General features: G+C 40.1%; 2 protein-coding genes and 1 long non-coding RNA gene across 4 annotated transcripts in view; 1 reads left to right on the top strand and 2 right to left on the bottom strand.

Moving 5' to 3' along the window:
• LOC110530362 (junctophilin-1) overlaps positions 1-15,759 on the top strand; it is a 29,268-nt gene extending 13,509 nt beyond the window's left edge. The window contains exons 3-6 of the mRNA XM_021613349.3: positions 8,591-8,709; positions 10,005-10,687; positions 10,868-10,964; positions 11,182-15,759. Of these exons, the coding sequence (XP_021469024.3) occupies positions 8,591-8,709; positions 10,005-10,687; positions 10,868-10,948 (883 nt within the window). The 3' untranslated portion in view covers positions 10,949-10,964; positions 11,182-15,759. The remainder of the gene's footprint in view (positions 1-8,590; positions 8,710-10,004; positions 10,688-10,867; positions 10,965-11,181) is intronic.
• A 5,514-nt stretch (positions 15,760-21,273) lies between these two features.
• On the bottom strand, positions 21,274-22,286 carry LOC149982085 (uncharacterized). 2 transcript variants are annotated; one of them, XR_016482560.1, is made up of 3 exons: positions 22,152-22,286; positions 21,572-21,627; positions 21,274-21,377 (listed from the first exon to the last, which is right to left on the bottom strand). It is a non-coding gene; the product is annotated as an uncharacterized LOC149982085 (long non-coding RNA). The 2 variants fall into 2 exon arrangements; XR_016482561.1 differs by having other exon boundaries at positions 21,280-21,377; positions 21,572-21,593; positions 22,152-22,240.
• A 110-nt stretch (positions 22,287-22,396) lies between these two features.
• Positions 22,397-24,966, bottom strand: LOC110530360 (transmembrane protein 70, mitochondrial). The gene is made up of 3 exons (XM_021613348.3): positions 24,893-24,966; positions 23,156-23,267; positions 22,397-23,041 (listed from the first exon to the last, which is right to left on the bottom strand). Exons 1-3 carry the CDS (start codon positions 24,956-24,958, stop codon positions 22,593-22,595), a joined length of 627 nt encoding a protein of 208 aa, XP_021469023.3. The 5' UTR covers positions 24,959-24,966; the 3' UTR covers positions 22,397-22,592.
• Between the last annotated feature and the right edge of the window lie 649 nt (positions 24,967-25,615).

Genomic DNA, 25,615 nt, shown 5'->3' with positions numbered 1-25,615 from the left:
TCACTTACATACATATATATATGCTCCTATCTCAGTGAACTAATAATTTCGGAGGCCTAGACTAAAGGCAAATTTATCCTTGATTCGAAAATGTGGTCGAAGGCTTTGCATGGAGGCATGCAGAGGCCAAATCGAGCCCTGTACTGCACCGCCATGCGCCTCCCAAATGTTGTAACAATGCAGAGGGCTCTGTATAGCTCCGTTTTGATGTGATTGGTTGACGGTAGGTGGGGGCGCTACATCCTATATAAACACAAACTCACTTTCTCGACAACAGCTCTGCACGTTCTGCGAAGCGCAAGAAGTATGAATGCCCTGACTTTTGCTGACTCCATTCTTGCCCTGAATTCTGCTGAGGCCATATCACCGTAAATGCTGCATGGCCAATGCAGACGTCGGGTTGACCATTCGCCCAGACGCAAAATGCACTTCTCTCTCCAGAATGCGCTCTCTCTTGCAATTTTGTGCACATTCATTATTTCATAACTTCATTGTGTGAATTGCTTGCGTTTGATTGTTAGTGTATATCAATTTTCCATTACATATATCACCAGTAGTACATTTACCGTTAATTCCCATCATTTCTAATCTACAATGTTTGTTACTTTGGTTACGGTCATTTCTTTTAATACATTCAATATTATTATTCAAATCTTTCTGTTCTCATTTTCGAAGTGGACACATTGTTTGCAGTGCGCACAAACTATGCTACACTTGTGAGAAACAAGTTTTTGTTTATTTAATTCCATTTACGAGTTCTGTCAATTTAGTCATTGTCTTTTGTTTGGAGCGCTCCTGTCAATGTTGAGTAAGGAAGCGCAAGCATCGAAGTAGGCCTATAGGCTACCTGGTCTGCGCGCAAATATAGGCATATACATTTGCCCATTTGGATATCTAAGATTATTTCCGATTGGCTTAACGCACCACCACTGTGACCTGTGGAGCCAAAGTAATTTAATGTTTTCTTCACCTCAAATAGCAAGCAAACAAAGTCAGTTTTGTATGTATTTAAAAATCTTTCCAGCGCTATCCCTTTCGATAACCACTCAGCATGAAAGGGGAAAATGTCATGCTCTGACCCAGTGGAAACGTCATAGAATAGGCTTCTTACCAGTGCTTGACATGGACTAAAATAGGTTCCGGTACTCATTTTGGGTGCTGGTACTGTTTATATTTATTTAGGTGCAGGAGCTCCACAATACTTTTGAGCTAATATTCTATCAGAGGGAAAGGCCCCCAGCCGAATTGGAGTTTTGACAAGGCAAAAGTCTTCGATAACCTACATAACTTGAGGAAAACCACATGCCGTATTTAGCCATGGAACACCTTGAGTGGCCAGCCCTACACCTACAACTTGTTTATTCATCAAAACCCAGGCCTTTAGAGCTACCGCTAACTATTGCTCTCATTATAATGGCTGTGAACATAGCACACATATTTCTGACACCCCTCCGGACCTATAGCACTACTGCCAGCGCTTAGATTTACCATTGCATTAGGTTTGTTAAAATAGAGCCCATGTCTAAAACGTCTTCATGACATGCCGTGGACTTCGAATTATTCAAAATTAAATTAAAGTTGAATTAGACATAAAGACTTAGAGAGAAAACAATCATATTGTTAGTAGCCTATCTTGTCTATCACTTGGACAACAGTAAATTATGTTTTCTTTCAACGCTACATGAAACAACAACATTGATTTACTGTTTTATTGTCCTTTTATAGCATGGGGGTTGCATTATTTTCCTATAAAGCACGGTATATCAGCACGGTATAATTCAATGGCTAAGAAGTTCATTCTTACATGTTCTATTTTTGAGCTGCTTTTGAAAGTAAAGGTCGAATTAAAAACAGTATTGGCATTGTTGAATTCGATTTTCATAATAGCAAGCTAGGATGATGGTTTGGTTAGCTAAGCTAGCAAGTCTGGTTGGTTACCAAGGCAACTACTGTAGCTATCTAGCTAGATAGTAAGCTTAATTGCTACTTCAGTGCAAATTTATACTGGCAAATTAATACATTTCTAGAGGCAAATATGTTAATTCATAGCCATGGTATAAAAGGGATAATCAACTCAGGGCTCCATGCATTCTCTGGAAAATAATACAACTCCATGGCGCGGTGGAACACCTTCCACATTGCGCATTATTTTCCTGAAAATACATAGCCCCTCGTCTCACTGAATGCAATGCACAGAGATTAAATGATATACTACCATGTAAAACACCCACCCATATCTGTTTAAAGTATCAAAATAGAGACTTTATTGCCATATCATGCCCACCCATCCCCCCTTTCCTCATAATCTTCTTCTCTGATGAGAACCACTCATTAGCATGTTCTTTATCCTGATTTTCTGGCATCTGTATGAATTGTAATGAGGGCTCTCATATGTCACTACCACAACAACTCCTCCCATCATGAAATATAAATGTGTCAGAGGCAGAATGTCTAAAATTAAGGTTTCGGTCTTTGAAGACTGTGTCTGAGTTTATACGTGTGGTAAGAGCTTTGGAAAGTGCAGACTGGGTTTGGTTTGCGTCACTTTCCCCATCATCTGGGTGGAAGCCCAGGGGAGCCAAGAAGGGAGGGAGTAGAGAGAGAGATGGAGAGAAGGGGGGGGGGATGAAGGAGGGCAAGCAGTTCCTAGACCAGACCGGACGGTGTGTACTAACTGTGCCCTGCTCACATGTGAGGCCAGCAGCCACTAGTGTGTCAGTCAGCACTGAGCTCTGACTAAATAAGGCAAGGCAGGACTTGGCTTATCAACAGTTTACAGGAATACAGCAGCAGCTGAGCTGATACATTAGCCCATCTCTGTCCCACCATCGACTATCATCTGTTGGACTAATCAGTCTATCTGGTTGGGACTAGGTGTTGGAGAGTTTATCACTCACCTTTCCTCAGAACTCTCCTTAGACTTGCTAACATGTTTCCAGTAAAGTTTCTTAAACTTGGTTTAAATCACCTTTTTTCAATGTGCCCTCGCTCCCTATATTTTCTCCCCAAGCCACGTGATGTAGTATAGCCTATGCTCACAGGCTTCAAAGCTTTAAAGAAGCCCACATTAAATCGTATCATGACTCCATGATGATAATGAGTATGGGATAGTGGGGTAAGTTAAGCCCATTTTTATATTCAGCATCACAAAGGAAATATAGCATTCTTTCTGAAAAAGATATCTACATATATTTCAGAATGTTGTGTATACCTGGAAAAAAAAATCATAATTAATGTAAACGTTACAGTTTTGAACACATAGTTTGTTCAATAAAAGTGATCTCTTGGTACAACTTACCCTGGGTATGGGGTTAGTTGTGCTGTGAGACAGGGTAAGTTAAGCCACCTACACATTTCTTTAACTTAATACCAGGGCCTGGCCTATCTCATGTCCCAGAGATAATCCCTTGCATTACACCTGGGTAAGAAAACACTTAAATTTGCTCAACTTACCCCAAGGCAAACATTTTGACTATATTAGCCCACACAGCTACAAGGATGCACTTTGATGCTAGGTTTAGGACCTCACATTGAAGTGTATAGAGATCCCAACTAACGTATAGAACAATCTTCAAATTATTTACTTTGGTTTAGATACAAGCATCATGAAACCTCTAACACAAATTCATTTGACTTGGTGATTTTTTTTTGGTGGGGGGGAGGACCTAAATTACTTAGGACTTTTCCCATGTGGTTTCTTCCTTCACAGACTATGAAATGATGACAGCTTCCTAAATATTTGGTGAAATTATAAATTTTGTGTATGATTTCCTAGAAACAAGGGTTTGCTCAATTTACCCCACTCTCTCTTACAACTGTTGTACTCCTCATTGTAACTATGTAAGTATTGGTACAATATAACAGAGTTCTACCATGATTCATTCAACAGCACAACGACTCTATATGCATATGAAGTTCTCATTATTCAGAATGATTCACTGTATGCGAGACTGTCAGCTGTTTACAGGCAGCAAAGCCAATTGCACATACAGTAATAAAGACTCCTCAATGCACACTAAGGTTCTGAAGTCATGTGCCCCCTAAATTTGGTGAAATGCACTTTCATAGTCAATAGTTGAAAAAGAGAAGATCCACAATCTTGAAGGTTGAAAAAGCAAATGTTTCGTCTTTGTGAGCTTCATCGGTGTCAAACATGTCTGAAGTAAAACTTTAAATTATATCCACCTTAATTCAAAAAGTGAACACCTCAAAGATGTTAAAATGATACATTCAGTTCAAGAGAAATAGTGTGAATCCTCCTGCGCTCTGTATTGAGAGGCCCTGAAGGACACTTATACAAACAGATGTAAAACCAACTACCTCTTATTGAGCTGTTTATAAAGAAACACCATTGAACTAACCTTGAAGGTCTTGTATCACTGTACCATTGAAATAAATCCTGATAAATATAAAGAAGTATATTATGGTGTTCCGTATGTCATCGCATGTAAATGGTTTGTTTTGAAAAAACATTTACTTGAGAGAAAGTGAATGCAACACATACACTACATGACCAAAAGTATGTAGACACCTGCTCTCGAACATCTTATTCCAAAATCATGGGCATTAATATGGAGTTGGTGCAAAAACAGCCTCCACTCTTCTGGGAAGGCTTTCCACTAGTTGTTGGAACATTGCTGTGGGGACTTGCTTCCATTCAGCCAAAAGAGCATTAGTGAGGTCGGACACTGATGTTGGGCAATTAGGCCTGTCATGCTGAAACAGGAAAGGGCCTTTCGCAAACTGTTGCAATAAAATGGAAGTATAGAATCGTCTAGAATGTTATTGTATGCTGCAGCATTAAGATTTCCTTTCACTGGAACTAAGGGTCCTGAACCATGAAAAACAGCCCCAGACCATTATTCCTCCTCCACCAAACTTTACAGTTGGCACTATGCATTCGGGCAGGTAGCATTCTCCTGGCATTCGCCAAATCCAGATTTGTCCGTCAGACTGCCAGATGGTGAAGCGTGATTCATCACTCCAGAGAACACGTTTCCACTGCTCCAGAGTCCAATGGCGGTGAGCTTTACACCACTCCAGCCGGCACTTGGCATTGTGCATGGTGACCTTAGGCTTGTGTGCGGCTGCTCGGCCATGGAAACCCATTTCATGAAATCTCCCGACGAACAGTTCTTGTGCGGACATTGCTTCCAGAGGCAGTTTGGAACTCGGTAGTGAGTGTTGCAACCGAGGGCGGAAAATGTATAAGCGCTATGCACTTCAGCACTCTGCGGTCCCATTCTGTGAGCTTGTGAGGCCGTTGTTGCTCCTAGACGTTTCCACTTCACAAAAACAGCACTTGCAGTTGACCGGGGAAGCTCTAGAGGGCAGAAATTTGACGAACTGACTTGGCATCCTATGACTGTGCCACATTGAAAGTCACTTAGCTTTTCAGTACGAGCTACTCTACTGCCAATGTTTGTATAAGGAGAATGCATGGCTGTGTGCTCGATTTTATACACCTCAGCAACGGTTGTGGCTGAAATAGCCGAATCCCCTCTTTTGAAGGGGTGGTCACATACTTTTGTATATATAGTGTATACAGTGCCTTCGGAAAGTATTCAACCCCCTTGACTTTTTCCACATTTTGTTATGTTACAGCCTTATTCTAAAATTGACTAAATTGTTTGTAGTCCCTCATCAATCTACACACAATACCCCAAATTGACAAAGCAAAAACAGGATTTTAGAAATTGTAGTAAATGTATATAAAAAAAAGGAAATATCACATTTGCATAGTTATTCAGACCTTTTAGTCAATACAGTCGTGGCCAAAAGTTTTGAGAATGACACAAATATTAATTTTCACAAAGTCTGCTGCCTCAGTTTGTATGATGGCAATTTGCATATACTCCAGAATGCTATGAAGAGTGATCAGATGAATTGCAAAGTCCCTCTTTGCCATGCAAATTAACTGAATCCCCCAAAAAGATTTCATCTGGATTTCAGCCCTGCCACAAAAGGACCAGCTGACATCATGTCAGTGATTCTCTCATTAACACAGGTGTGAGTGTTGATGAAGACAAGGCTGGAGATCACTCTGTCATGCCGATTGAGTTTGAATAACAGACTAGAAGCTTCAAAAGGAGGGTGGTGCTTGGAATCATTGTTTTTCCTCTAACCATGGTTACCTGCAAGGAAACATGTGCAGTCATCATTGCTTTGCACAAAAAGGGCTTCACAGGCATTGCTGCCAGTATGATTGCACCTAAATAATTTATCGGATCATCAAGAACTTCAAAGAGAGCGGTTCAATTGTTGTGAAGAAGGCTTCAGGGCGCCCAAGAAAGTTCAGCAAGTGCCAGGACCGTCTCCTAAAGTTGATTCAGCTGCGGGATCGGGGCACCAACAGTAAAGAGCTTGCTCATGAATGGCAGCAGGCAGGTGTGAGTGCATCTGCATGCACAATGAGGCGAAAGACTTTTGGAGGATGGCCTGGTGTCAAGAAGGGCAGCAAAGAAGCCACTTCTCTCCAGGAAAAACATCAGGGACAGACTGATATTCTGCAAAAGGTACAAGGATTGGACTGCTGAGGACTGGGGTAAAGTCATTTTCTCTGATGAATCCCTTTCCGATTGTATGGGGTATCCGGAAAAAAGCTTGTCCGGAGAAGACATGGTGAGCGCTACCATCAGTCCTGTGCCATGCCAACAGTAAAGCATCCTGAGACCATTCATGTGTGGGATTGCTTCTCAGCCAAGGGAGTGAGCTCACTCACAATTTTGCCTAAGAACACAGCCATGAATAAAGAATGGTACCAACACATCCCCGAGAGCAACTTATCCCAACCATCCCGGAACAGTTTGGTGACAAGCAATGCCTTTTCCAGCATGATGGGGAGTGTTGCTGCACAGATATTTTCAGATCTCTCCAGAGATGTTCGATCGGGTTCAAGTCCGGGCTCTGGCTGGGCCACTGAAAGACATTCAGAGTCTTGTCCCGAAGCCACTCCTTGTTTTGTATTGGCTGTGTGCTTAGGGTCATTGTCTTTTTGGAAGGTGAACCTTCGCCCCAGTCTGAGGTCCTGAGCGCTCTGGAGCAGGTTTTCATCAAGGATCTCTCTGTACTTTGCTCCTTTCATCTTTCCCTCGATCCTGACTAGTCTCCCAGTCCCTGCCGCTGAAGAACAGCCCACAGTATGATGCTGCCACCACCATGCTTCACCGTAGGGATGGTTCCCGGTTTTCACCAGACGTAACGCTTTGCATTCACGCCAAAGATAATCTTGTTTCTCATGCTTTGAGAGTCCTTTAGGTGCCTTTTGGCAAACCCCAAGTGGGCTGTCATGTGCCTTTTACTGAGAAGTGGCTTCTGTCTGGCCACTCTACCATAAAGGCCTGATTGGTGGAGTGCTGCAGAGACGGTTGTCCATCTGGAAGGTTCTCCCATCTCCACAGAGAAACTCTGGAGCTCTGTCAGTGACCATTGGGTTCTGAGTCACCTCCCTGACCAAGGCACTTCTCCCTCAATTTGTTAGTTTGGCTGGACGGCCAGCTATAGGAAGAGGTGGTTCTAAACTTCTTCGATTTAAGAATGATGGAGGCCACTGTGTTCTTGTGGACCTTCAATGCTGCAGATTTGTTTTGGAACCCTTCCGCAGGTCTGTGCCTCGACACAATCCTGTCTTTGAGCTCTACGGACAATTCCTTCAACCTCATGGCTTGGTTTTTGCTCTGACATGCATCGTCAACTGTGGGACCTTATATAGACAGGTGTGTGCCTTTCCAAATCATGACCACAGGTGGACTCCAATAAAGTTGTAGAAACATCAAGGATGATCAATGGAAACAAGATGCACCTGAGCTCATTTTTGAGTCTCATAGCAAAGGGTCTGAATACTTTTATAAATAAGGTATCTGTTTTTAATTTTTAATAGATTTGCAAAAAAATCGAAAAACCTGTTTTCGCTTTGTCATAATGGGGTGTTGTCAATTTTAGAACATGGCTGTAATGTAACAAGATGTGGAAGTCACTGGGTCTTAATACCTTCCCGAATACACTGTATCGAAGTTGAAAAAAAAAGTTTAATCAGAAATTACAAAAATAGAGGTTTTGATGAATGACAATGCTTTCTATAGAATATCACACAATGGATATGGCATGTCAAACTATTGTGTTTTCAATGTTCGTTTTACTGCTAAGAGTGTGAGACTGTATGATAATTAAATAATTCAAGTGAATGGTTATCTAACTACTTCTAATATTATTTAATGTTGGAAAAAGCTGTTGCTCCAACAGTATTTATTGGGAACACTGTAGGATCACTGAGCTCTCCACCCTATAAGCTACTTAAGACAGAGTCTGTCTGGACGGGCCAGAGGCACAAAGTGCTTCTTCACCCTCTTAGACCTGCCTTCAAGTAGTATTTGAAATATTTGTTATACTTTAGCTGTGTCTGATTGGGCTTGTCTGGGGCAATGAACCCAATAGAATAGTCCCAGAAGTGCAAACCCTGCAGATCTTGCACTCTCAAACAACATGCTCAAACAAACACTCAAAGTATGTAAAAGTAAACAAATACTATTTGAACCTTGGTATGTACCCTTCCCAGTCTAACCAGCTCTTATTCTGCTTTGCATTCATCCAGAACAGCTCACGCCAGGACTAAAGGCGACGCTGCTGACCAGGCCGGTCAGTCAGCCAGTCAGGACTCCGACATCGCCAGGGCAGTGGCCAGGGAACTGTCCCCCAACTTCCATCAGCCAGGTAACCCAACATACTGTACCCAACTAGGCCCCAGCATCTATCTATCTCATAGCCCCATGTTATAATCCCCTTTGTCCAATTTCCTTTGTGTCTGGGTTGTGGGTTTCTCTTTATTTTCTGTCTGGGGCAGATGTATATGCACATTTTAAAATGCTAATCTATTTAGGGAGGAACATATAATTAGTATAATTTACCTTGGGGTCTTTTTTATCCTCAGAAAAAAATCAGCAAGTGTCACAGATTTATGAGTACAATATTTTGTATTAGAGTGAACATGTTTCTGTGGCATCGATGTATGTATACGTACATACTGTACAGCATATTATTCTACAAATGAATATCTTTTTTTCTGCAAGATAAGTCTTTAAATATATAGATCGGTACTTTTGTCAGCCTGCTTAGTTTTATGAGAGGGTGGTTCTTCAGTGTTCGTGTTACATTTTAATGCATATTCAGCTCCTGTATGCATGCAGGTCAGTGGTCTTATATCATTATGCTTTTTGAGCATTCCTCTTTTTACCACATGGTTTTGCTCAGGTCGCCCATATAGCCGTGCTAAATCTGTGACACTTGACCTGACATCAGGATAGTGTAGATCACCAACTCCTAACAACCAGGTTCAATAGCCAGCCTGCCTGCAATCTGTAATCTATTTCATTTGAATGATGCCTTATAACTTTTACTTAATGCCCCATAAATGTCTTAATTATTTACCGTTGTGCTTTTTATGAACAACTGCTGAGCTTGTAGAGATGTAGTAAGTGATCTTAGCACTTGCTATTAATAGTAGAACAAATGTAATATTATGAACGATGATTCCATTTGATAACACTACTTGCGTCAGAAAGGTGTTAACTTTGTTGACTTGAGAGCTCGTGTCAGCTGTGTTATAGCGTTGGCCTCATCAGTGGTCAGGAGAATGTCGAGAATGCTTGGAACCTTTAATCAGTATCATAAACCAACTGGGACAGCTTTGAAACTACATTAAGGAACAAATACTCGATATGTGAAATCATGGACGCAGAAAAGGTATCCTAACCATGAGCTAACTGACAATGAATAAATGTGAATTTATCATTCACCAAAAGCAACACAAAATAATATGTAGGTGTGTGTATCTCTGTATCTCAAATTAGGATTCAGCACTAAATACTTGAGTGTTTGTTGATAGTGATATAAACACACAGCATTCATTCAAACGTTGTGATATTAGATCACTGTGTACATGCTACAAATTGACTAAGTATAGATAAAAGGACTGGATATCATGATAATAACGTCCTTCCATTTTCTAGGCCCTGATTATATAAAGCAGAGGTTCAACGAACCGATTGAACCTATTGTTCAAGAGGAGAAGAAAGAAAAGACCCCTTCAAGTAGCCCTCATTTCTACCGTAAAGGCACAACCCCAGACAACTCTCCCACCGCGAGTCCACGGTCCTCTCCCCCACCAACACCCCCGTCAACACATACCCCGGAGCCCAAGAAGAGTTTCTTCAGCAAGCTCGCCCCCAAGCCTGGGAAAGAGAACAAGACCCCTGCAGCAGAGAGCCAGCTCCCGGTCATCACTAAGGCAGTGTCTAAGACATCGTTGAAACAGGAAGTAAGACAGGAATTGCCTCAACCGTTCAAAATGGAGGAGTCGGTCCCCGCCAGCCCTGGCAATGGACAGCTGCACACTGACACGGAGTACCACGGCTACTACGTGAAGGCAGACGTGAAGATCCCTCAAGACGAACCTGAGGACATAGATGAGCATGTTACCCCGTCCACCCTCACCCGGATGCCACCGCCAGCAAAACCTATGGCGCAGTACAGGACACCCACCCCAAAACCTATAGTGCCAAAGTCGGTATCCAAAGAAAGCAAACCTGAATCAAGACTTAAGAAACAAGATTCGTATAAGCCAAGAAGTCTAGCAGAAACTAGGAAACAAGCCAGCTTGGAGATCACCACGGATTTTGTAGAGGAAGAGTCAGTAAGTGGCCAAATACTGTATGATGATGAAAATGGGAAAACTGAAGCAAAGAGAAATAAATGTGTAATTTCAGAACTGTGAAACATCAAAGGTAGTCTAATATTTTCAGTGATAATGCCTAGCTAACTTTAAAAATGCAATTTTTGAAATGTTCTCCCGTATCTCTTTTCTACTTCACAGGGTCCAAACTCAATACTGGTTGCCCTTGTAATGCTGTTGAATATTGGTCTAGCAATTATTTTTGTCCATTTTTTAACCTGACGGAATCTGAACTGAGGTAAGGATCAGCTCAATAACATCTATTCAGATGTTATAAATTGTAGAGCATTGTGATACAGTAATTTATGTTCCATTACATTTTTAAATGTAACATAAAGTAAAAGAAACGTTTACCTAAAGAGTAAATTGCAAGTTTTACATTAAATATTAAGATACAGTAAGCCTGAATGTGATTCAACATAACTATTGACCCTCCTACTGTTTTCAATCTTCAGGGAACTCATCAAAACTAGTGGCGCAGGCCCCTATCTCTGCAGTTGCGTCAATGGCCTTTAAAAATGGCGCCGGTCAGGCACAGACACAGGCAAAGAAGGACTGGAAATAGAGTGAAACACCGGAGAAAGATGAGAACAGGACCATTCGGCCCCGACGCTGCCCCGTTTTGCTGGCGATGATTTGTGACACGCTTAGGTTCTGTGAAATCTGAAGCAAGCAGTCATTGCGAAAGCAAAATGAAATATCTGCTGATCCAAGCTGTTACCAGTCAAGTGCGTTGCCTCTCCATCTGCCCTGTCAGGAGGAATGTGGAGGGGGGTGGGAGAGGGAGGGCTTGACAGGATATGTTCGGAGATGCACTTTTAGTTGACGGAAGATAACAGCTGCCTTACTATTTTACCATCTGACGTTTTAGTGGGTAGAGGCAGTGCACAAGGCTGCCAGAGGAATGTGTTTCGGCAGGCTTTGCTGCCGTGGGAGTGTGTCTCTGTATTTGCTATAATATTCACTTGGTACATAAGATTTTTTATTTATTTTTTAAGTCGCACTCACCAGTCTTATTCCATTCCCCAGCCTTATCTAACTTCTCCTTTTGGGACATGCTTGTGCGTTGGCCGTTTCAAGTGCATTTGTTTTGTGTATTTGTTAGTAACTGTTCGTTTTTTCATTTGTTTTTTCCTCTGTTTAACCTTAGGTATTACAAATTATTAAGAGAGCGTTTTATTTATTTAAGTCTAGTCCATGCATTTCTCAAACTTTTTTAAGATCCTTCAAATCCAAAAGGAATTTCCCTAACACCTGTGCTACACAAAGCAGTTCTCCTTTGAAAGACATTGAAATGTTTAATTCCAGTTATTTCTACATTGTCAAATTTGAGAGTAATGTATACGAAATTGAAGCATCTTAGCAGTATACAAACACAGATTGTGCATTAACTTTTAACTAAACAGCTTGTTTTTTACTAACCAGCTATTTATTGGCTGGCTGCATGTAACACAAATGTATGAGGTTACATAGTTAATCAACACTGATTTGTGATTGAAAAAAATGGACATTTATTTTCTGATTAAGGGCTAACTGGTGATATGGAATAACTTTCCTCCTGATTCAACTTGTCTATCTATCTTTAACCAGACACTGATACGGTTTGTTAACATATCTAGTCATTGTTCTTTCTGCACACTGACCCTATATTGCATCAAATTAGTTGTTTGTAATTTGATTGATTTTAACATAAAAAGCAAAAGGGCTGTAGTTTTGGAAGTGGGTTGCACTTCGTTAGATATTTTTATTTTTTCACTGTGCAATCAAGGATCAATGTCCCCAAAACATGGTGGTCTAAATTGTTTTGTGAGATAAAGGCTTAATGGTTAATTTTGCAATTGTACATTGTCAAATGGAGGCATAATGACTTGACAACTTGACTTCTTCTTCTTTTGTTAAAATGTGTACCAAATATGGCGTCCGACATTGATTTATTGCCACATGAATATGACATATACAGTAGATTGGCGCAGGAAGAGAATACATTAGAATAACGTGATTAGTTTGGTTTGAAAATATGCAATTGTGTCTTGTAGAATATTGTTGAGGAGTTGTTTGATTTAGTCATATATGAGTAAACTATTTGTGCATGGGTTGGTTAGTTGATGAATGTCACATTTTTTTGCTTAATAGTTGAGTCTTTAAATTTGGCCGAGCCAACACCCCACCAACACTGGACCTCATACTAACTAACTTGCACCGTTGTGAAAGCAGTCCAATGCTCAGAGCCCCTCTCTGCAATTACACCTTGTTATGTGTGTTGAATACATTCAGATAGAGTAAATGGTTGGCTAAATGTTTAGATGAGTATCTGTGAGGACTGTTAGAACATTAGAATGTTCCAGTTTACTTTGGGGAAGACAGAGGAGAGGGTCTTAAATATGAAAGTCTAATTACTGTATTTTGTCGTCAATATATTATTAGAACTTTGTGCCTAGTTAGCTAAGCATGAAGATTTATTTTTATTTTTGGAATAATAAATGTAATTTTTTCTCAATTAAAGTTGAATAAATAGAATGAAATGTATTATATTTATAAAAGCGTACATTTTGGATAACATGTTGACAGGTGTAGGAGATGCATTTTCACTGGTTATGGTAACATTTTCATTGCAGCAATGCTAAGAGTATGGTATGAGGAGTTGAAGGATGTGTTAGTTGGATTTCAGGGCAGTAACATTGCGATGTTTTACAGAGGGTTGGCCATAGACTGCCACAGAGAGTATGTGAGATGGGAAGAAGAAAGCATCAGAAGAGAAATGGCTCCAGATGTGTTTATTACTACTTCTCTGAATGTAAAGTCATAAAGAACATTTAGAGCACATCGTTAAAGAGAACAGGCAACGTTCAAAGTTGAAAGTACCACGATGAATGATCAATAATGTATTTTTCTTGTCTAAACTGTATTTGCACACAGCTATGTATAAGGCTATTTTCTACTAATTGTACCTGATGCTCCATACATTTTTTTTGCCCAAAATGACGAGCTGTTGTTACTTTTTAAAGGCAAAGTAAGTATTTTTTAGGTGTGATTGTATTTTTCAAAAATGTGTTTTGGAAAACTAGTTTGTAAACTTTTGGAGAAATGTAATTTACCATTTGATAGATATTTTTAATTCGTGATTTTAATATCAATTCAATATTTATGAACTTTTGCCAGGCTTACAAAGAATATCACTGAATACAAAATAAACAACAAGAAGCTATATTGGACAACGAGTTTTGATATTTATGATCTCTGACTACAATGATTTTAATGGATTTTGGGGCAGTTGTTCCCCCCCATTAGGAATTAAAATAACGTTTACAATACAATTTTTTTTGTGTCTGTCCAATTTTGTGTTGGGGCAGCTTTCTTTTGTCCATCATCAGAAGTTGGATCAGTGAAGGCAAGGAGGCTATCTGAAAAGAGACATCATTTGACCATAGATATACAGGTGTTAGTGTTCAATCAGCAACGATGTACAACTCAGTTTCATGTTAACGTTGTATGTTTTATAATTGTAGTCTAAATTGTTTTGACATAAAGGCTTACATTTTGCAACTGTACATTGTCAAATGGAGGCATGACTTGCCAACTTGATTTTTTATTTTGTTCAAATTTGTAGCAAATATGGCATCCGACATTGATTTATTGCCACGTGAATATAACATATACAGTAGATTGGCGCATGAAGATAATACATTAGAATAACGTGATTAGTTTGGTTTGATTTTAATTTGAAAATATGCAATTGTGTCTTGTAGAATATGCAAATGTGTCTTGTAGAAAATCGCTGAGGAGCTATTTGATTTAGTCATATAGGAGTAAACTATTTGTGCATGGGTTGGTTGATGAATGTCACATTTGTTGCTTAATATTTGAGTCTTTAATTTGGCTGAGCCAACACCCCAACAACACTGGACCTCATACTAACTAACTTGCACCGTTGTGAAAGCAGTCCAATGCTCAGAGCCCCTCTCTGCAATTACACCTTGTTATGTGTGTTGAATACATTCAGATAGGGTAAATGGTTGGCTAAATGTTGAGATGAGTATCTGTGAGGACTGTTAGAACATTAGAATGTTCCAGTTTACTTTGGGGAAGACAGAGGAGAGGGTCTTAAATATGAAAGTCTAATTACTGTATTTTGTCGTCAATATATTATTATAACTTTGTGCCTAGTTAGCTAAGCATGAATATTTATTTTTATTTTTGAATAATAAATATATGTTCTGTTTTCTCAGCTAAAGTTGAATAAATAGAATGAAATGTTTCATATTTATAAACGCGTACATTTTGGTTAACTGTTGGCAGGTGTAGGAGATGCATTTTCACTGGTTATGGTAACATTTTCATTGCAGCAATGCTAAGAGTATGGTATGAGGAGTTGAAGGATGTGTTAGTTGGATTTCAGGGCAGTAACATTGCGATGTTTTACAGAGGTTTGGTCATAGACACAGAGAGTATGTGAGATGGGAAGAAGAAAGCATCAGAAGGGAAAATGGCTCCAGATGTGTTTATTATTACTTCTCGGAATGTAAAGTCATAAAGAACATTTAGAGCACATCGTTAAAGAGAACAGGCAACGTTTAAAGTTGAAAGTACCACGATGAATGATCAATAATGTATTTTTCTTGTCTAAACTGTATTTGCACACAGCTATGTATAAGGCTATTTTCTACTAATTGTAACTGATGCTCCATAAAAAATGTTTTGCCCAAAATTACGAGCTGTTGTTACTTTTTAAAGGCAAAGTAAGAATTTTTAGGTGTGATTGTATTTTTCAAAAATGTGTTTTGGAAAACTAGTTTGTAAACTTTTGGAAAATGTAACTTACCATTTGATAGATATTTTTAATTCGTGATTTTAAAATCAATTCAATATTTATGAACTTTTGCCAGGCTTACAAAGAACATCACTGAATACAAAAACAGCATGAAGCTATATTGGACAACAAGTTTTGATATTTATGATCTTCTGACTACAATGATTTTAATGGATTTTGGGGCGGTTGTTCCCCCCCATTAAGAATTAAAAGAAAGTTTACATCATTTTTTCTGTCTGTCCAATTTTGTGTGGGGGCAGCTTTCTTTTGTCCATCAGAAGTTGGATCAGTGAAGGCAAGGAGGCTTTCTGAAAAGAGACATCACTTGACCATATATATACAGGTGTTAGTGATATCCCACTCAGTTTCATGTTAACGTTGTATGTTTTATTGTTCTCACTCCAAAACCCTGGATGTAGCGTTTTGAATTGCGGTCCATTGTTTTTACTCAAGCATACTGATGTACTACTTCAAATGATTTAACTTCTTATTAACGTTGGTGGCGAGAGGATAGGGGGAATTCCCCTTTGCTGAAGCTGGTACAGAGGGGGTACTATTTTATTAGGAGCAGTCTAACCCCCCCCCCCCCCCCCAGAGTGAAAATTGGCCCTGGGCTCAGGGATTGCTGCGGTTATCCTGAGTCTAAAATAGTGTACAACAGCTGCTGCTGGGAGAGTGTCACATTTGAAGGCAATGGAAGAGGTTGCGGATTTCTTTCTGTATGTACTCTGCTCACATCGTAGTGTGTGTCAGTGAATGGAAGGAAGGTCACTGACAAACTGTTTTTGTTCCATTCTCTTTGTGTTTCCAGACAACCACTGTAAATGACAGCGGTTCAGTGGAAACAGACCTATATAATGAATGTATTGCAGCCATGGCAACTCCTTATACTGTTCCTCTAGGGGAGAAAGCCTCCTGAGAGTCCATAAGCTTTGAAGCACTATTACGTTTCACACGGAGTATTCTATTTTTCTGTCCCCACTGTCCTCAATTTTATCAACAGTCATTACTCCACGCATAAGCCTGACTGACCATACTGAAATCACAACAGGAGTACAACTGACATGTCTTTAATAAATCCTGCATGCATGTACACTCCATCCCCTTGCTACACAAGGAACATGTGATGTGAAAAGTATAAATGGAAACTGGAAAGAAGCAGCAGGACTCTTGATGATTCTGGCATTGCATTTATTAACTTGTGCCAGAAACATAATTGCTCTTACACAGTTGGGAGACCTGTTTCAGACAATCCTACGCAGGTGTTATTTTATTTCCAAATGCCCTCCCATCCAACAATCTCTTAACTAATCTACTCCAAATACTATTCTCATCTGATCTTTGGTCTCGGCTGAAGTCTCGAACAAAAAGGGTTCGTAAGCATAGTCTGTGAGCAATTTCAGAGATCTTTTTGTGGGAATAGCCAAGGTCAAACAGCGTAAGTTACAGGCGTATTGCTGGCATGTGAATGGGAGACAGTGACAAACCCCAAACATCTCCAACTATACACACACACACACTTCATCACTTCTTGTGTGGGATACCAGACACATTTACTTTTCACCAAGTCAACGGTGTCAATTCTCATTGTGCTCAAAGTTTAAAGCATTTGTTTATTTATTCAAGGTATTAGATACATTTAAATCATATTAAAAGTATAGAAAATAACACATTTTTCACATGTATTCATTAGTTGAAGGTGTTTAAAGTCGCATCACATTTAAAACTCAACTTCATAAAAAACATCCTTGGAAAAAGTTGCTTCTCCGCCCTGGTCAAAATGGCAGCCGTTACAGCTGGTAATACATTCTGGGGGCCTGAGGAGGCTCCTTAATTAACCCTGCCCACTCCAGCCCATTCACCCCCCAACTCGCTTGCTTGTTCTGCTCCATTAAACTTCAACCCCCCCTTTTCTCCAATAGAGCGAGATTGATAGGCCCTGGGGGTCAAAACTCTGAGGTCGTCCCGTCTGCACGGTGGCACCTGCTCTTCCCTGTCAGGAGCGCAACATTGCACCCACCCACTGGCTGCTGGCGGGGCTGCTAGCTACCACTTCAAATCCACTGTCAAGTTCCTCACAGCCAAGGCAGGCTTGATATAGAGCACCAGTCAAAAGATTGGACACACTTACTCATTCAAGGGTTTTTATTTTTTACATTGTAGAATAATAGTGAAGACATGAAAAACTATGAAATAACACATATGGAATCATGTAGTAATCAAAAGTGTTAAAAATATGAGATTCTTCAAAGTAGCCACCCTTTGCCTTGATGACAGCTTTGCACACTCTTGGCATTCTCTCAACCAGCTTCACCTGGAATGCTTTTCCAACAGTCTTGAAGGAGTTCCCACATATGCTGAGCACTTGATACAGCACTCCATCACTCTCCTTATTGGTCAACTAGCCCTTACACAGCTTGGAGGTGTGGTGTTGGGTCATTGTCCTGCTGAAAAATAAATGATAGTCCTACAAAGCAAAAAAAAAACTGATGGGATGGTGTATCGCTGCAGAATGCTGTGGTAGCCATGCTGGTTAAGTGTGCCTTGATTTCTAAATTAATCACAAACAGTGTCACCAGCAAAGCACACCCACACCATCACACTTCCATGCTTCAAGGTGGGAACTACACATGTGGAGATCCTCCATTCACTTACTCTGCATCTCACAAAGACATGGCGGTTGGAACCAAAAATGTCAGATTAGGACTCATCATACCAAAGGACAGATTTACACCGGTCTAATGTCCATTGCATGTGTTTCTTGGCCCAAGCATGTCTCTTATTAGCGGTTTCTTTGCAGCACTTCGACCACAAAGGCCTGATTCACAGTCTCCTCTGAACAGTTATTGTTGAGATGTGTCTGTTTCTTGAACTGAATCATTTATTTGGGATGCTATTTCTGAGGCTGGTAACTAATGAACTTATCCTCTGCAGCAGAGGTAACTGTAAGTCTTCCTTTGCTGTGGCGGTCCTCATGAGAGCCAGTTTCATCATAGTGCTTGATGGTTTTAGCGACTGCACTTGAAGATACTTTCAAAGTTCTTGACATTTTCCATAATTGAGTGACCTTCATGTCTTAAAGTAATGATGGACTGTTGTTTCTCTTTCCTTATTTGAGCTGTTCTTGCCATAATATGGATTTGGTCTCAAACGCATAAAGGAGGAAAGCAATTCCACAAATTCACTGAAATGCATCCCAGGTGCATCCCACATCTCAACCTCATGAAGCTGGTTGAGAGAACACCAAGAGTGTGCATCGTTGTCAAGGCAAAGGGTGGCTACTTTGAAGAATCGGAAAATGTAAATATATCTTTAACATTTTTTTGGTTACTACATGATTACATATGTGTTATTTCATAGTTGATGTCTTCACTATTATTCTACAATGTTGAAAATAGTAAAATAAAGAAAAACCCTTGACTGAGTAGGTGTCCAAACTTTTGACTGGTACGATAGATAGATAGATATATAGCACATTGTTGGATTGCCCCAACCAAGTTTAACATTCAGTTACATTTGTATTCACCTGCCAGGCCAAGGCTCTAGCCCTCCAAAGGAAACTAAACACATGCTGAATATCATTATCATTTGTACTAACAAAGGAGCTGTAGCTACTGCTTAGTAAATCATGTCATAACAAGAGCAGGGATATGTTAGCTCAAAACAGATCTCAAAAACATTGTTGCATTAAATAAATGACTCACATTTGTGGCAAGGCTCCCTAGCAATCACACACAGTATAACATACCAAACATTGCAGCAACATATGAACATCAAATTTAACTGATTACAATTGATTAGTTTATCAAAAAGGTCACAAACCGTGTGTGCTGGAGTTTAATATCTAAGTATTGCCGCGCCTTTGTTTGGTTAGAGCAGCGCATACAGAAATCAAATCTGTATCAGATCAGTTCCTCAATGAATGACACTACTCAGCAGCTGATAATGTGCATCCCCATGAGTCACAGTGGAGGACCAAAATGGCCGGCTGATGAGCTGGGAGGGGATAGTGGCTTTCCTTTCTGACTGGAAATACTTCCACATGTTCCTGCCAGTGCCTTCAACTGGCATCATGAAAAGTCCCTTTTGTGGTATTGATTGATTTGTCCAAATAGCAAAGTTTTTTTTTTTTTTAAGAAACAAGACATTTTCTGAATGACTTATTCCTTAGCTACATACAATATATGTTATTTGTTTCATGATTGTGGAATACCACACTGGCTTGTTCCTCTTTTCACTTGACTTACAGTGCACCCTAGTGGATGTAGTCAAAACATCCTTTATAGTACATTAGTGACTCAATATCCTGACTTGAATATAGTGTTCGTTGGCATGAAGGAGATTTCAGAGCTTGAGTTACTTAGTTGTCTTGTATTTGTATTTATTATGGATCCCCATTAGCCAAGGCAGCAGCTACTTTTCCTGGTGTCCAGCGACATAAAACAATTACATACAGTTTAAAATCCTACAAGACATTACATCTCATAACAACTTACCTGACACATTCAGTGTGTTCCCTCAGGCCACTACTCCACCACCACATATTTACAATACAACATCCATGTGCACACGTGTGTAGTGTGTCTTATCTTGTGGTCTCTGGCACATCAGGATTAGCATTGTAATAAACTAGTACTTGAACAACTTTGCTGGAAACAAACTACACTGCTCAAAAAAAAATAAAGGGAACACTTAAACAACACAATGTAACTCCAAGTCAATCACACTTCTGTGAAATCAAACTGTCCACTTAGGAAGCAACACTGATTGACAATACATTTCACATGCTGTTATGCAAATGGAATAGACAGGTGGAAATTATAGGCAATTAGCAAGACACCCCCAATAAAGGAGTGGCACATGTGACAGACGTGACAGAGTCTGGAGACACCGTGGAGAACGTTCTGCTGCCTGCAACATCCTCCAGCATGACCAGTTTGGGGTGGGTCAGTCATGGTGTGGGGTGGCATTTCTTTGGGGGGCCGCACAGCCCTCCATGTGCTTGCCAGATGTAGCCTGACTGCCATTAGGTACCGAGATGAGATCCTCAGACCCCTTGTGAGACCATATGCTGGTGCGGTTGGCCCTGGGTTCCTCCTAACGCAAGACAATGCTAGACCTCATGTGGCTGGAGTGTCAGCAGTTCCTTTAAGAGGAAGGCACTGATGCTATGGACTGGCCCGCCCGTTCCCCAGACCTGAATCCAATTGAGCACATCTAGAACATCATGTCTCGCTCCATCCACCAACGCCACGTTGCACCACAGACTATCCAGGAGTTGGCGGATGCTTTAGTCCAGGTCTGGCAGGAGATCCCTCAGGAGACCATCCGCCACCTCATCAGGAGCATGCCCATGCGTTGTAGGGAGGTCATACAGGCACGTGGAGGCCACACACACACTACTGAGCCTCATTATGACTTGTTTTAAGGACATTACACCAAAGTTGGATCAGCATGTAATGTGGTTTTCCAATTTAATTTTGAGTGCGACTCCAAATCCAGACCTCGATGGGTTGATAACTTTGATTTCCATTGATAATTTGTGTGATTTTGTTGTCAGCACATTCAACTATGTAAAGAAAAAAGTATTTAATAAGAATATTTCATTCATTCAGATCTAGGATGTGTTATTTTAGTGTTCCCTTTATTTTTTTGAGCAGTGTATACCCATTTTACATTACACTACAGTTTCACAGTAACACCAATACATGCAAATCATGAGAATGTCATTCTCCACTCACATGCGTTTCCCCCCATTTCACTTCAGTTGTAACGTTGACTTTCAATTTTTCCACAGTTTGGCTGTCTGAATTCCACAGTTTCGACGAAGACCTCATAATTCCCCTGTAATGAGGCAAATAAAATGTACAACACGTTATTAAAACTCACATTCTTAATAATAACATATCTTAAAGCCCTTCACACGGAGGTGTACAATGTGAGGGTAAACTAACCATGGAGGCAAAGCTGTGTGTCTAAAATATGTATATTTTCAGAAGACAAAGAATCTGGTTTTCAACAGTAAGACTGGTACTCACTTTTGGCAACACATCATAGGCCCTGAGATAAAAGAGAACAGTATCATGTAGAGATTCTGCAAAGAGGATGACCATCTGTTAGTCACACCACCCACCAGAAGTGAAATTTAACAGCATATAATTTCTGACAGTTGGAATGGTGGGTGAATATGAATATTTCTGGTACATTCCTCCTTTGAGATTACATATTTTCAGATCCGGGCAAAAGCAATCTTTCTGGGATAACTTGTTCTATTTACTTCCAATTTTTATACCAGACATAAAACTCGAAACCATTGTGGCTCTATTGAAACACAGAGTTAAAATAAAGAAAACAAAAGAAAAGGTTGTTAGCTATGGGTTTGGTCCTAAACCGTTTTAACTGTCAAGAATGCAACACGACTAAAGAGAGGTGTTTAGCAAGAAACATTAGAGTATCAGAGGAAAGTAATGACATTTCCAGACATCTAGTAGTTCTGGTACTTAATAAGTAGTCACAGCGATATACTAGAGTTATCTAAAATGTTCTGATTAAATTCAGTATATACGTTTTACATTCTTCTCTATATGATCACTAGATAAGTAAATAAAAAGGTCTTACCATGCCAAGTATACCAGGTTGACACTCTCTGAAGAGCAAAGTTATGCAATCAACACTGTTTGATAGTGCCCAAGCTCTCAAAACATCAGAAGTAGCAACTTCTCATTTTGCCCACAGAATACTGGTAGTGTTTTTCTAAAGAGAGGCATTGTTTGAAGCAGAAGGAAGGGAAGTTACAATTGCAATCACAGTCATGTCACAAGGTGAATTTAGTTTATATTTAGTGATGAAATGAATCCATAAGCTTTGTTTAAACACATTTTATTCATATACTCCATGTCTATACATTACCTCTTACTAGTGAAAGGAAGAAACCAACATCTCTCAAAGGTTTTCTTTGATATCATATAATTTATAGCCTACATTAACTACTAAGGCGTACAAACACACACGTTCCATTCAACAGTTCAGACTGCAATTGGCATTATCTGTAGAAATCCGTTAACTCTTATTAGGTTTACCATTCAAGTCTTCCGTATCAAATGAAAAGGGCTGGTCGTAACCCATGAGGTGGTTATAGTCATGAGGAAGTGGGAACAGCATCGGATTCACAAGCATTGACTTCTTGTCGGCATAGAACGTGGTGAACATTTTGCTGACACCCGGTATCTTGACCTCACTCTGACGGAACACAGTCTTTTTCTCCATCAGAAGGATGTTGTAGGTGACAGCTGTGTACGTGTCAGTGTCATGGTTGTGGTACAGGCGAACCACATAGCCTTTGGTGATGATGTGGAGGAGGATGGGAGTCAGGAATGTGAAAAAACCAATGACACCACAGAAGGCCCCCTTCAGGACAAGACTCTGAACGCTGATGCCAGTCTTCAAAAGAATGTAGGGCATCATACACAGGCTGGCCCCGCTAGTGGTGTAAGAGAACATCTTCACACCTGCAACAGACAAAAAATACAATTCTTGTTTAGGCCTAGTTATTCAATGATGATAACAATGTTGATGATGAGGAGACGATCATGAGAGATTGTTTATGGTGATTAAAGTAATACCTCGGACAGAATTGCCGAGGTTCCCTGAATAGATGAGCGTCCCCTCCTCAGAGTGGTTTGTGGAAGATGTAGAGAAGCAGCAGACCATCCGTAGTACAGAGGCTGGCTGTACCTGGGCAGAGACAGACAAATGAGAAACTAGGCCATTTCTTTCCATACAATGCCTTTAACTGCTACAATTAGACCAGAACAAATAATATATAATTTTAAAAAGAACCTGGTCCAATTCTTAATTACCTTTCAGATGAGATTTTACAGAGTGTGATCAAATATGTCATAACGCAATTTGCCATGGGGGTTGTATAGATTAATTGAATCTAACGCACTTTCAAAAGTTAATGCACTTGCACAACCAGGCCAGTGCAGATCATGCCTGACCACACCGCTCGAATATTGATTTTGTCCACCCACACCAGATGCGGTCAGGACACGCTGGTTGAAATATCAAAATTAACTCTGAACCAACTATATTAATTTGGGGACAGGTTGAAAAGCATTAAACATTTAAGGCAATTTAACTAGCTAGCTTGCTGTTGCTAGCTAATTTGTCCTGGGATAGAAATATTGGGTTGTTATTTTACCTGAAATGCACAAGGTCCTCTACTCCGACAATTAATCCACAACTAAAAGGGTAAACTTAGTTCATTTCTAAGAATCTCAACTCCTTCAGGATTCTTCTGACTTTATATGGCGGTTGGCAACCAGCTTTAAGGTGCATTACCACCACCAACTGGCCTGGATGTGGACTTCAGTTCGTCTTTCAATCACCCGCGTGGGTATATGCTCCTAAAAACCAATGAGGAGATGGGAGAGGCCAGACTTGCAGTGCATCACAAATATAACCAATGATTGAATAACATGCTGACCACACCGCTATCGTCAGATGCACGTTGCAAAATAAATGTACACATACATGCTATTCAATCATTGCGTGCACACGACAGAAAGCATGGCATGGCCAAGTGCTAAAATAAAAATAGGTCCTATTTGTGATGCTGAACTGCAAGTCCGGCCTCTCCAATCTCATTGGCTTTTATGAAATAAGTGTTAATTCAGTATTGTTGTAATTGTCATTATTACAAATACATTTTTTCCCTTTCTAAATCGGACGATTAATCGGTATCAGCTTTTTTTTGGATCCTCCAATAATAGGTATCGGTGTGGAAAAATCATAATCGGTCGACCTCTAGTTGTAATGCACCTTAAAGTTGTTTGCCAACGCCAAATAAAGTCCAAAGTAAAAATAGAAGCCTGAGGAAGGAGGAGAGATGACGATAAAGGAATTCAGTTTACTGTTTAATCTGTGGAATATTGTCAGAGTAGAGGACCTTGTGCATTTCAGGTAAAATAACAACCCAATGTTTATATCCCAGGACAAATTTGCTAGCAAGCTAAATTGCCATCAAAGTTGAATGCTTTTCGACCTGTCCTCAAATTATTATAATTGGTTCAGAGTTTTGTTTGATATTTCAACATGCATGTGCTGATCGTGTCTGGTGTGGCTGTACAAAATCAACATGCGCGCGCCCGGTTTGGTCAGGAGCATGTAAATCATACATAGCTAATGTATCGAGTGTAGAACTATCGAACGCAGAGCCACTAGGCTAGCTAGTTAGCTAACATAGCTTCTTTCAGCCAAAATAAACTTACGTAACTAGCATAATAGGGCATATTATATCCCTGGATTGGAAGTATAACTATCTACCAGACAAGTGAGGACAAAATAAAGCCAAATACCTTTTTAGCCGCATCATTGAGAAACGACCTTTTGGCAGCGTGATACAAATACCCTTCGGTCTTCATTGGCAGCCTTCTACACGCGTGAGTAGCAGGCCTCCCATTTCGGAGGGCAACAAATTGTATACTAAACGTTTGAGAAATAGCAGTACGTAATCCACGTGCAAAGTAATGCTGAAACATTATACAATCATAAATTTAAGCCACTTTAGTAGCTTCTTTGCTAACAGCATGCACAACAGCACTGTTATTAACCCCCGCCCCTTTCTTCTTCTGTGGCAGTGGTACGCACAGGATTCTTCTTTGAGGTTTATTGGCAGACTGCACTAATACGGTGTATTGCTGCCACCTACTGTACGGGTTAGAAAAAATACTACAAAAGCAAAATATGTTTTGGATGAACAAATTCATGCTAATTACCCCCCCCCCCAAAAAAACTAAACAAATTCACAATACTACCCTGAATTAAAAAAAAATTGTACTATTCAGATCCCTACACAGTCTCAACAACCTGGGAGGGGGAACCTCTTCATTCAGTACTCCCTGTTACATTTCGCCTGTAAAGTCCTGGAGATCCAGAAATCGATTTGTTGCCTTCACAATGATGTCTAGCTTCTTTGATGTTTTCTAAGTTTAACTAGTGCAATTTATCACTAGCGCTATAAACACAACAAAGTCCACCTTCTTCACTATTAGTGTGTCGGGATCCTTCTCCTGCATGGC

Source organism: Oncorhynchus mykiss, chromosome 8 (assembly GCF_057628025.1).
Source record: "Oncorhynchus mykiss isolate SJ-2025 chromosome 8, ASM5762802v1, whole genome shotgun sequence".
Lineage (NCBI taxonomy): Eukaryota > Metazoa > Chordata > Actinopteri > Salmoniformes > Salmonidae > Oncorhynchus > Oncorhynchus mykiss.
The sequence above is the reverse complement of the archived record's forward strand: the minus strand, read 5'-3'. Positions and strand labels throughout refer to the sequence as shown.